The following is a 12,499-nucleotide window of genomic DNA, read 5'->3' as shown; positions in this document are numbered from 1 at the left end:
TAACATGTCTATTTTTGAAAGCATTCTTACTTTACAGCATTTTTTCACACCTGCCTAAAACTTTTGCACAGTACTGTATGTGTATATATATATATATATATATATATATATATATATATATATATATATATATATATATATATATATATATATATATATTATATCACATGTTTTAATAAACTGAAGTGCGAGAAGGAAGGTAACAATTTGATCAAATATAAATGCTTGTAAGTGCATGAGGTATTAACACCAGAAGAAAAACTAAAATAAAAATACACTTAAGGTTTGTCAGGTGCACATGTGTCATTAACAAAAATGTTCTGGAAACTTAAAATAAAGAAAATAATTACCAGTGTAATGTCAGAAAGAGGTACGCAGTCACATTTTGATGCAGATGCAATCAATTGTGATCTGATTGATGTTTTCCTATTGTCAATTCAGTACATTTACTATTAATTATACTTTTTTTTTTTTTTGCAAACTTAAACAGGAAACAATCAATTTCTCTAAAAAGAAAAAAACAATTCATGACAAACAAGACAAAATGAGAAGTCCACCACAAAATTGCAGAAATAAAAAAATTTGCTAGACCCAATGTATTGCATATGATAAATATTCTGATAGAATTTTGTTAATGATGGAAAAATATAATAAATTCAATTTAAAAAGATGTAAAAGACCATAAACATAACATACCAGATTTGAATGGGCGCTTCCCTGTTTTCTTAGCAGAAGTTGTTTAGGTATGCAAGAGCAAGTGCAGTGCATTGTGTACCACTTTTTATCTCGTAGCTGAAAATAACACTACACCAGTAATGACAGGCTGCAATGCAGCAAACAGCTCAACAATTAAACAAAAAAGAAAATGAAAAGGTTACCGTACAAACCTGGTTATAATGGAGTAGCTGTTTAAGATTGCAGTTACTGGTACACCTGGTGGTCCCTGCTGGAAATGCTGGTACAGTTGAGATGAAAAGGTTGAAAACCACTGCTCTAGACACAGTGCACTGCCTGGGACTCATACTCTACTACGTAGACAGTACTACCTGGGACTCGCACCCTATCTAGAGTACCATACCTGTGTCTGACACCCTAGATACAGGACACTAAATGGGACACATCCGATGAGATAGAGAGGGTTGCCTGGAACTCACACCCTACTTGATGGATTGTACTACCTTGCAGTTATACCCTACTAGATATTGTATACTAGCGACTACTGTGGGCTCACACCCTATGTAGAGGGACATAACCCTAATCGATAGACTGTGCTGCCTGTGACCCACACCCTGGAGGATATAATGCAGCCAGATTTTACTGCAGCTTTTCAGAGCACTGGTGATTCACACTGGATTGCAACAACCTTTTATTTAAGGGTAATCCCAGGAAACCAGACATACTTGATGCAATCCAGAGAGTTTCCCAGTCCCCAAATGTTCCAATATAATACAGGAAGTGCCAGGGACAAACATACTAGATATAATGCCTTTGAATATATTTGCTATTTTCTGCAATCATTTATTTTACTTAGATTTTGTGTTTAACCATTTTCAAAAGAACCTGCTTCAAATGAATCTTGAAAAACATTGCTGAATATAGATTTGTTTTACTGTAAAGGTAACCCCCCCCCCCCATTGTAAAACCAAACTTTGTGTTTTATTCAAGTCAGTGTGTTCACACAAAAAAAAAAAAAAAAAAAAAAAAACACGTTCTTATCATACGTTGACTTGTGCCAAAAAGTGACGTTTTTTTAGCAGCACAGAAACCGGCCTCAGTGCTGTTTGGAATTGAGCACTTTTTAGTTATTTGTTTATTTAGCAGACACCTTTCTCCAAAAAAGGGTGTGTGAACTATGCATCAGCTGCAGGGTCACTTACAACATCTCACCTGAAAGACAGAGCACAAGGAGGCTAAGTGACTTGCTCAATCACACACTGAGTCACCGAGCTGGGATTTGAACAAGGGACCTCCTGGTTAAAAGCCCTTTTCTTTAACCAACAGACCACACATCTTTCTCTAAGCAATAACCAATGCATCAAAATCCTTTTTCTCAGCTCTTAAATGAATTTTACATCATTATACTGATCTCAAATGTGCAGTTTTAAAACATGACACACAAATTGCTGTTGCTTCATGGTAGCCATTCACATCATGTAGAGTAAGTCAGGATCACTACAGTGTTTTAGTGACAATCAGACCATCTTACCTGGAGCCCAGGAAGCAAGTATATACCTAGGATGTAGACATATAAACTATGTATAGTGTGTCATACTAGAAGCCAATATGCATGTTACATTGGTTTTAAAGTACATGGGGATAACAAAATAATTGCAGTAAATGTAATAAATAATTTTTTGGTCTCACATTTTCATATATATAACACATGTTAAATGTAAATGGCAATTTACTGGAAGCTCTTAGGTGAAGAAAATATATCAAACGCTCCTTGTAGATGCTTCAATTTTACACTTCCAACTTCAAAAGGCTGCATGAACTAAGACGGCATTTTAGGTCCCCCGAGCAACTGTGGCAGCTGGCTTTGGCTGAAGTCTGTCCAGCATCATTTGCAGCAGCGAGCAGTGACCGCGTGTTACACCCCCTGTATTGGTCAGACGGGTGCTATCTTAGTAAACAGCAACAGAGCTGCTTTTCCACTTGCAGAAAATGCAATTTACACCCCTCAGCAGTACCATAAACATGTTGATTTATCTATACTTTTAATTGACAGGATTGCCAATTAAATTATGCATTTCATTTTTTTGTAAATATGTGAAATACATTTCCTTGATTAGATAATTTGCTTAAGTAATGTACTAAGTTAAATACAAGACCACATTTATAATAATTTGCAAATGTTTATTAACTTGATGGAAAAAAGTTAGTCTAGTCATTCATTATTATAAAAAAAGTGAACAGAGTGTTGTTCTCTTACACGTTTAACATAATGCGTGCATCTTTCAGCTGGGAAATGAGATCTGTGAAGTAATGGCAATACATATTAGATAGGATTTGCTGAAAGTATTCCATTAGCTCTGCAGTCGTATAGTGCAGCACAGTATCAGAGAGTACAATTACACCAGATGCATGGGGCCTGCTGAGCTCTGTTCAATTAATCTACACAGTGCAATATCTCAATACTCTCTTTACTGGAAGAAAAGAAGTTCTAAAGCTATATTTATATAAAAAAAAAAACTAAAAGGTTCAGAGATTTTCATTTTTTACCAGTACAATCAAATGTCCAGGATTTCTGCTCTGTGGGTGACAGTAAAATAAAATATCTTAAAACCAATTTTGTAAAAATGTATTTATTAAAACTGGTATCCCATTGATAACATGTGTATTAAATAATTCCAGCAGTTCCGGGTACAAAAGCATGACCATTCTCCCAGTAGTACAGATATCTACAGGTCGGGATGTAGAACTGGGGATGCCTTCTCTGGATTGCAGCCAGGTTTCCATGGAAACACACCTCCTCCTCCTCCTCCTCCTCCTCCTGCAAGGGGCAACAGGGAGCCCCTCACTCAGTCCAGCGGTGGCCACAGTGGGGCGCTGTGCACACATAGTACAGTCTCATGGCATCCTGAAACAAGACACCTTACAGTCAGGTACCAGCCACCAGCCAGCTCTGCTCCAGCCTGATTGCCAATACAAAGCACAGTCAGGTACTGGGACCAGCCCAGCAGCCAGCTCTGCTACAGCAGAGCTGCTAATACAAAGCTTTTGAATTAGGTAATGCTTTCCATAATAAATAAGTTACCCTCAGTGCAAAAGTGCATGAAGTGCATAACCGTGTAATAATAAATCACACCGTACCTGAAAGGTTACAAAAATTTGTATTAAAAAAAGAAAAAATCGGCTTATAGCCAAATGCACTCTGAAACATGTATAGGACGCTAGGAGTGTTTGAGAAGTGTGGTGAAGATCAGTACAAAATCAAGGCACTTATCGTGCTCACCACGTGGGTGTGAGAGACAGCCTTCCAGACAGGAGAAACACTTTACAGTCCCTATTGTTTGAATGATTTAGAATTATCATATAATATGCCAATATATAAAGCATCCTTCATGTACAAGGATCATATGGTGCGTCACATACATATAGCTAAACTACAGCTATGACTGCAATGAACACTAAACTGCCCGCTAGTAAAAGATCAAATGAAAATATGTTTTAAGCTTAGATTTTTAGATGATATTGTCTTTTAATTTTAAAATTAAATTAAGAGGTAGTCATTTTGATCCAAAGAAAAAAACAAAAACAGCCCTTGGAGAGGGGGGAAAGGGTTATTACCTCAGCTTTCATGCTGTGGGACTGGAAGAACACCGCCTCCTTGTGGCCACACCTGGAACAACAGGATTACATTGAGGACATCAGAAAATGTTTAGTGTGCGCACAAACCTTGCCTTTTATTACACGACCCTGAAACACTTAGCCATCACTGTGCACAATGACAAGCAAGATTGGTCGCTGTGGAGGATATTTATGCTTTATGAATTTAGGCTTTCGAGGAGCAGCAAGGAAGCAAAATAAAAAAATTAATAAATCACTAGAAGCCTCATAGCTGTGTCTGTTTTTCAAACTCATATCACTTGTGAACTAAACAGAAGGATTCAAATATCACACAATTGTCAGTCTCTACTTTTATGAGAGGTGCAAGAACTGAACTGCAGACAGGGGGTCAGTACGGAAATTAAAAATAAAACCATGTCAGTCATATCTCCTGCCCCAGCTGTCAGTACAAAACTAGATCGACATCCAGCCTTTAGGAGTTCTGTGGCTACCTCTCATCAAATTAACAGCGTATATGCACCTTTGCTGTGTCAGATCTGTCATACAAAGCGTGCAAGAGAAAGTACACTCAACTTTAGAGGTAGCCACTGAACACAAACGTATTACAAGTCATTAAACTAAAATAAAAAACAGGCGGAAAGCTGGTATTCACATACTTAATCAGTTTCTATAGAACCTGTTGCAGTTTAGAATGCTTTGGCATTGACACTTACAGAAAAATACTAAAATGTTCTGAAATCTGGTGTTTAGACTGGCTGAGAGTGGCTTCGTGATTTACAATCTCGATCACTTGTGTAAAAGAATGTCCTACCAAGTGTCATCACAATTGTATAAAAGGTTCAGTAGACAGAACTACAAAATGGAGTGACAAAGGCAGACAAGACCTGTGTATCTTATTTTACATCCAGATTCAGATACTCGTTCATGTCAATGTACTGCAGCTCTGGAGTGTACGGTTCCCTCTATGCTTCCTCGGTGGCTCAGGGGAGTTTAGGACACTTACTTGGGACAGGGGTGATCTTCAGTCCGAGGTAAAGTGGGGTCCTGAGACACATCCGCAATGATCTGGGTGAGTTCGCTGAAACAAGAACACCACAAAACATTACAGATACCACCTCCAAACATTTTGTTAAATTAGTGTGCACGGTATTGTACCTCATTACCACCTTACACTGCTTTTATCGTTGGATACTTGCATATCTACCATATTCATGTGTAAAAAATTTTAACAGCTGATGCAGTTTTTGTCCATCAATAAAAATGATAATTACCTAGCTATTGATTGATTGACCTGGTTATTGGTTATGGATTGATTGCTCTTCCTGAAAATCCCCAATACAGTGACTCCCACCCCTGCTGGTTTGAGGGACATTTCTTGTTCATGAACCCACTTGTTTACGCTTATCCTGGATAAATAATCAATCTGCTTCTCAAATACATACAGAAGATTAACGAGCAAGGCATCCTACAGGTGCACTGATACCTTTAAAGCTGTAAAAGGCACATTTTACCATGTCCCAAAAATCATCAACTGCAACAGAATTTTTTTAAATGGCCAATATTTTTACGAATTATTATTATTTTTTTTAGTATTGTTTGGCGATTTGTATGAACATGACTAATGTTTAATTACTGATTTGATCCAACCATCTTTCTGCAGCTTGGTCACCTGGAGTGGATTCACCACCCCTCACTAAAGAGCTTGTCAGTCAAACAGCGGACAGTCACTATTGACAGATAAAATCTGAATAAAAAACGTGGGTCATTTTGGTGGGAGCAGAGAACGACCAAACTGGATGAAAACATCAACAAACCGAATACCCAAAATGAAAGTAAAGAACAGCATATGCGAGTTTGTGGGTAAAATTAGCTACAGTACATTCTTGAAGAAGGTGAATGAGAAAAAAATATAATTTTAACAGTAGCAAGCGTCTCCTGCAACTAATCTTTAATTATCCCCACTTGCAGTCACCTAAAAAGGTACATCCTTAATTTAGTAATGAAGTTCTGTATAAAAAATATTTACATATCGGAATCCTTTTTACTGACTGCAGGTAAAACTACATGGAAGGTAGCTTCTGCTTCACTCCTATCAGGATAGCACTTAGCAGCAAATCATTAGACCATGTAAACATTTCACAAATGGTATACCCACAAGTATAACATTTGTACATTACTTTCATTAATTTATATCTGCAATACAGATAATACATCAACTACTGGTGGCAAAATAAAATTAAGCACTAAATGAAAAGTACATGTGTACTACATATGATTTCTAAAGCTTTACACTTAATCTGTGCCAGCAAGTACTCTACTCTATTTTATTGTCATTGACACATTCAACAGCACAAAAGCAGTTACATATTTCTTCCTATACCACCCACAGCCAAAACAAGTAATCAGTGTGAAGAAAACAGAGGCTACTGAACTATCATGGAGATTGAAGCAAGGTTAGAACCTGTGACTCGTGTGGAAAAATGTGATTCAGATTCATTCAGTGTAATGCTACAAAGAAGAAAGTCCAACAGTTAGCAAGCAAGTAATTTAATTGTCGCTATTTTGTTTTTTGCATCTAGCAATACATAATACAATATTTGCTGTGTGATTCTTGCACTGCATGCCTTCCTGATGTCTGATGGGGGAGAGGAAATCAATGTAAGAACATGGCTTTTTAAATCTTAACTTGGCTACTAATTTCAGAATTTGGCTATTTTTAAAGTACATATAAAATGGCTATCGTTTCTTGTTATCTGAAAGGCAGAATGACCGCGAGGGATCACCAACAACTAGTGGTGCAGTTGGCACCCTAATTTCGTATTCAATTATCACAAGCATTTATCAATGACAATCGATGCACTGACGTTTTATTTTTCAAAATAAACCATTATTATTATTGCACAAGTTGCATTCAAATTAGAACACTTCCGATTTAAAAAAAAAAATAAAAAAATACAAAGACTTGTTTCTGCAATGTTGACCGATTCCTACAATGGTGATCAGTGCAACATTCAATGCTAAACCTGTACACAACCATTTTTTGGGAGTAAAATGAAGTATAAATGTCCCACTGCATACATTGCCCTACCTGGATGCAACTTGCTTGCAAGCCCTGTTATTCTGCAGTGTGTATTTTGTTGCTGGTTTTACAGAAATTATGTGATACGGACTCTGTTGACTTCACGTGCTTCTATATTACAACGAAAGATAACAGACCCATTACTTTCCCCATATAAACTTTGACAACCCAACTAACTGTGGGTTTACATTTCCTTAGAGCAGCTTTTATAAAGTACAAACAAAATGGATAGATAAATGAAGGATTCTTCCATTGTAGGCAGTGTTCGCATTAAAAGATTGCTTAGTTACCATAGTTTCAGTATTATTTTTGGAAGCCCGGTTAAGGATTCAGATTCTACACTATGACTTAAATGACTATCCCTGGAATTGTGTTAGAACAGCACAACATAGTGAAAGGGGAATCACATTCTCCATCATACAAAACTATGAAACATTCACTAGATGTCACATTCCCATTAGAAATTAGCAGCGGCTATACAAACACCTTGATCCATAGTCAAGCCAACTAAAATGCACAAAAATGCTTCCGGGTTAGCCTGAGGCACAACGCAAGAGGTGGCCAGATAGTAACCAGATTACTGTATCATCATTATTGACATTGTAACATTGTTATCACCAAATGCGGCAATGGATACTTTTCCAGAAAATTAACTGCAGAATGTCTTGTGATATTGGACGCCGCCGGTGTCCTAAAATTGCATCTAACCTCTCATAACAGCGGAATGTTTTGAGATTGTTTCTGCTTTTGTTATTGCGGTTCTTGATTTTTTTCCCTACATTGGAGCGCATTCCTTCTCGCACCCATAGAAAGTAGAACGACATATTTTGAAACACTTTTTTGGTTAAACCAAATTAATTCGGGCCAGCCTGCATAGTGAAATGGTACTGAAGAACCAGAGCACGCGGCTGAATTGGAGGCCAACTCGAGTTTTACAAAAACATGGAAACGCAGCATTAGGAGGGTGTGATAGATAGAGAAAGAGTCGATGTTGTAAATCTCCCTGCCAACGAGAAAAGACGCCGGGTAAGGATGCTGGTATGCAGCCTCCTAGATGGACCACCTTGATGGTAAGCGGAAACCGGAAGGTGACCATATTAGGAGGGGCGCGTAGTTGCAAGTACCCGGAACGACTCCATTGCCAGCAGCCGCGGGACAGTCCTCTTTTGGAGAAACCATGTCGACGGGTTGTTTGCAAGGAAGAGTGTATGTGTACAAAGGGAAAGCAGCTACGTCAGTATGCAGCCTTGCACTGAAAACATAGAACTGACGGCCAGAGCTGCGTTTTGTTATTTTTGTTACGTGTTTGTTTTGTCTTTTACAGAGGAGTGAGAACGAGGGACTGCAGCCACGGAGCCAGTCCACACCTCACGAGCACTTCCCTGACCGCACAACAGCACGCACCGCTCACCGTGTACCCCCCCCCCTCCCCCCGATACCATTGCTGGTAGAGGGGTGGCCTTTTCTGTTTTATTTAATAAAACAGACTTTTTTTTGAAGAATTGCTGTTTGGCTTGCCTTGTTTTCACCACTCGCACCTGTCACAGGGGGCATTAGGGCATGCACTCGAATTATCTTGAGTATGGAAATGAGGTATTACATTTCAGTGTCAATCTAATTCAGAATTTCAGTGACAAAGCAATCTAAACATACAATAGCGCTACACTTAGAAACTCCAAAACAAACTTAATAAAAAGAAAAGTTATTAAATTCAATGACAGACTACAAGTCTTCAATGTCTTCACTGAGAAAAACTCAAAACGTTTTTTGTTGAATGTATTTTTTGTTGTAAGTTTTCTTCAGTGAAAAGGAAGACTTCTAGTCAAACTGTTTGACTTTATTCAGTTTCTTTTAGCATGTCTAAAGTTTCCAGTAGCCTGCCCTGCTGCACTGTGGATCTGCGGAGGGTGCTTTCACCCCCGTTGGTATAAGAGTTTACAGAGTCTCGGGTCTCTACTCACTCCACTTCGTGGGTGATCTTGTTGACATAGATACAGCTGTTGTCTGCCTCCTGCTGGTAGTCGCAGTTCCGGCACTGAAAAAATAGAAAGCAGGCAGACAGGTCAGATGTGCTCATTTCCAGAAGGGCTCATACAGTAATTCAATGGGAGCCTGAAATCACTCAATTACATTCTCTGCACTAAAAGTTAATGCAAATATGTCACCATACCAGCACAATTTTGATCTTTTAGAAACACTCTGCTCAATTTACTTAGTAGGGATACTGTGCTGGTGTCACTTTAAAAGCGCAATAACAAACTCAAGCCCAGGCGGTTTCACTGTAAACCCCCACCCAATGCATGTCCTGCAAATTACTAGAACGCCCCACAGCACCTGTGTCTTTTTTCAGGCAATATGATCATCATTATCGAATCAACATAAATCACTCTTCCGCATACATAAATGGGACTCACGTATCATGTAGAGCAAAACAAAGATGACTGGACCCAAGAGAAGAAAGGTTTTAGCAATTCAGGGAAGATCGAATGAATGCTGCCATGTATCAGAACTTTCTACGAAGTACAATGATACCATCTGCTTGTAGGCTGATCGGCAGACAGTATCTTCCAACACGATAATGACCCAAAGCATACGGCTAAGTCAACTGTAATTCTTGAAGAAAAAAATGATAAGTTCTGGAATGGCCTTTGCAAATCACCATTTCTCAATTCAACAGAAATGCTTTGGACTGATAAGAAAAAAGCAATATCCAAGCATTGTGTATCCATCTGTTTGAGCTTGAAGAAATACGTAAGACAGAATGGGCCCAAATTTCACCACCAAGATGTACCTACTGATTAATAATCATCATAAACATTTGAAAGCTGTAAAAAGCAATAGGAGGACAGACGAAATACTAAAGCAAGGGTGCTTTAGTATTTCGTCTGTCCTCCTATTTTGTCATAAATACTTTAAATGAAATAAAGGTTTGTTTTTTGATTTTTTTTTAAAAACTGTGATACTGCTAGAAATTGTGTATTTTGCTTTTTGTTTTATTTAAAATAAGTACTTCCAAGTTTACTAAATACTTACCCTTAACATGTTACCTTGAATTATGGTATAGGAGCAGGGTGGCAATACCTTTGTCTGCGACTGCACACACATGTAGTCTCAATCACAATACTGTTGCAGTACATCAGAAAAGTACAGCACCTGAATGAAGGGCTCGTGATGGCTTTTCTGATTGGCTACAAAAAATCCCAATATAAAAAAGCTTAAATTTAACAGAAAACAAAATCCCCAGCAAGTACTAGGATGTGAACGGAGGCAGTAAAGCAGCCTGTGGCAGGACAATGTCTGGAAGAAAAAAAGAGCACCAGCAGCTCTGCAATAATGACTGTGTGGGAACATTTTTCTTCCTCAAACAGTTTTCTATTTAAAGCCTTGGTTATATCACTGCTTTAATAGACTGGGGCGGTGCTGAACTTACCGCATACAACAGGATCCTGTTCTCTTTGTCTTCTTTGGGGTACAACATGTTGTTACTGAAAAAAAGAAAATTAACAGTTAGATACTAGGAGTGAGTCAGAGTATTCTGAATAAAATTAACACCCAATACTTCGATCAAGTTTTAAATACTCATTAAATTCTAAAACAAATGGAAAAATGTGCAAACTTGGCACGGTATTTGAGAGGAAGTTAAGTGATCACCCACTACAACTGTCACCTCACTGAACTGACAGGGAGGCGGGAGCCCTTCATTACCTAGCTCTGCTATTGGCTAAGGCTAAAGCAATTAAAATGGTATCTTAAAAAAAAATTCTACTCCTCTACTGTGTATTTTCTTACTTCATTTATATAATTTTTTACTTTAAGTACATTAGATACCTTAGCTGTTTCTTCACTTATTGTTGATGTTGTTACCTATATTTGACACTTATTCTTGGTATATTTGAATACCTTATCAGAATTCCCACCCCTATTAGATACTGCTGGAATGGGGTCTGCAGTCTGGTCCATTCCAGGTTTTATTATACAAATTAATACCTGTAAATCGTATCTAGGCCTATTTGTATTACCATGACTTAGGAAGTCTCACATGTTCTTATATGAAGTACACACACATTATGTTAAACGTGTATTTGACCTTTAATGGTATTTTTCCCTACAGCATTTGTAAAGAATGTCTTTGCACTCATCCACACTGCACTTCCCATTTAAGAAACACGGCAAACTGTTTCTAGGAGTTCGAGTCTTTGTAGGAAAAACAATTCAGAACTTTTTTTCCTACAGTGGCCACAATAATACAAATGATTTGTTCATTCAAAACTAGCATTAAACTGTTTTACTTTAAAAGTGTGAACATTTTACAGCTAAACACTGCAGTAAACACAAACAAATACATTGCACTAAATCTTCAGTTATTTCTGTTTATAATTTTTATTTAAAGTTAAGCATGGTTAGTTAGTTCACTCTTTCCTCTGTCATAGATTACCTTTGGGCAGTAAAAAACTGTCCATATGCCGAAACGCTTTGCTCGGCATCCACAGAATTAGGAACAGACAAATATCGCTTGACCAGTGTTGCAATGTTAGGAAAGCGTGTTTTCATTCCATCTGAGTTTTCAACTACTTACTCAAAACCCTTAACTGAATTAATAATGTGCTTAATTTGCCTTTTAATTCTTCTCCGCGCCTAAATAGTTGCCGACTTCAAGTTACTTAGAAAATTGTATTTAGTTAACTTGAAATCTCTGATTCGCGATTTACACAGGACCTGACACATAACAATACTACTACAGGTATAATTATTAATTACATCATGTGCACCTGACTTAGTGCCATTAGGGTATACTGCAGATATAAACCTGAAGTCAGACTTTTCAACTGGACAGAATAATTGCAGGTATCGAAAGAGGCATGACATCGCATAATTGGTACAGAGTTGATATAGAGTACTCATTTTGTATAAACGCTGAATATGAATAAAATAAATCAACCATAACGTAAGCTACAAACTCACCACTCCTGACAAAACCTGATGCCCACGAAGCCGGGTCCGTACGTGCCACCTTCCAACTCCATTTTTTCTAGAACTATCCAGCTGTGTTTATTCACAGCCTTACAAACAAACCCACCGCGTTTCTAACGTGGGGTTCTTCTGCCGCCACACACACTGCCCAAGCTCAGA

The 12,499-nt window shown here is 37.9% G+C and overlaps 1 protein-coding gene across 1 annotated transcript; it reads right to left on the bottom strand.

The window, feature by feature from the left end:
• Window positions 1-2,941: 2,941 nt before the first annotated feature.
• polr2i (RNA polymerase II subunit I) lies at window positions 2,942-12,499 on the bottom strand. Its single transcript, XM_041229026.1, has 6 exons — window positions 12,332-12,499; window positions 10,800-10,854; window positions 9,331-9,404; window positions 5,294-5,368; window positions 4,291-4,342; window positions 2,942-3,580 (listed from the first exon to the last, which is right to left on the bottom strand). Exons 1-6 carry the CDS (start codon window positions 12,391-12,393, stop codon window positions 3,518-3,520), a joined length of 381 nt encoding a protein of 126 aa, XP_041084960.1. The 5' UTR covers window positions 12,394-12,499; the 3' UTR covers window positions 2,942-3,517.

This window comes from Polyodon spathula, chromosome 26 (assembly GCF_017654505.1).
Source record: "Polyodon spathula isolate WHYD16114869_AA chromosome 26, ASM1765450v1, whole genome shotgun sequence".
Taxonomy (NCBI): domain Eukaryota; kingdom Metazoa; phylum Chordata; class Actinopteri; order Acipenseriformes; family Polyodontidae; genus Polyodon; species Polyodon spathula.
This window is presented reverse-complemented; position numbering and strand designations above follow the sequence as displayed.

Bases quoted from the DNA above. Each gene is read 5' to 3' on its own strand.
- polr2i (XM_041229026.1), bottom strand. From the start codon at position 12,393: ATGGAGTTGGAAGGTGGCACGTACGGACCCGGCTTCGTGGGCATCAGG. The intron at 9,405-10,799 runs GTAAGTTCAGCA...CTATTTTTTCAG, and splicing joins ACAGGATCCTGTTGTATGCG to TGCCGGAACTGCGACTACCA. The intron at 3,581-4,290 runs GTAATAACCCTT...GTCTTGTTTCAG, and splicing joins CCCACAGCATGAAAGCTGAG to GATGCCATGAGACTGTACTA.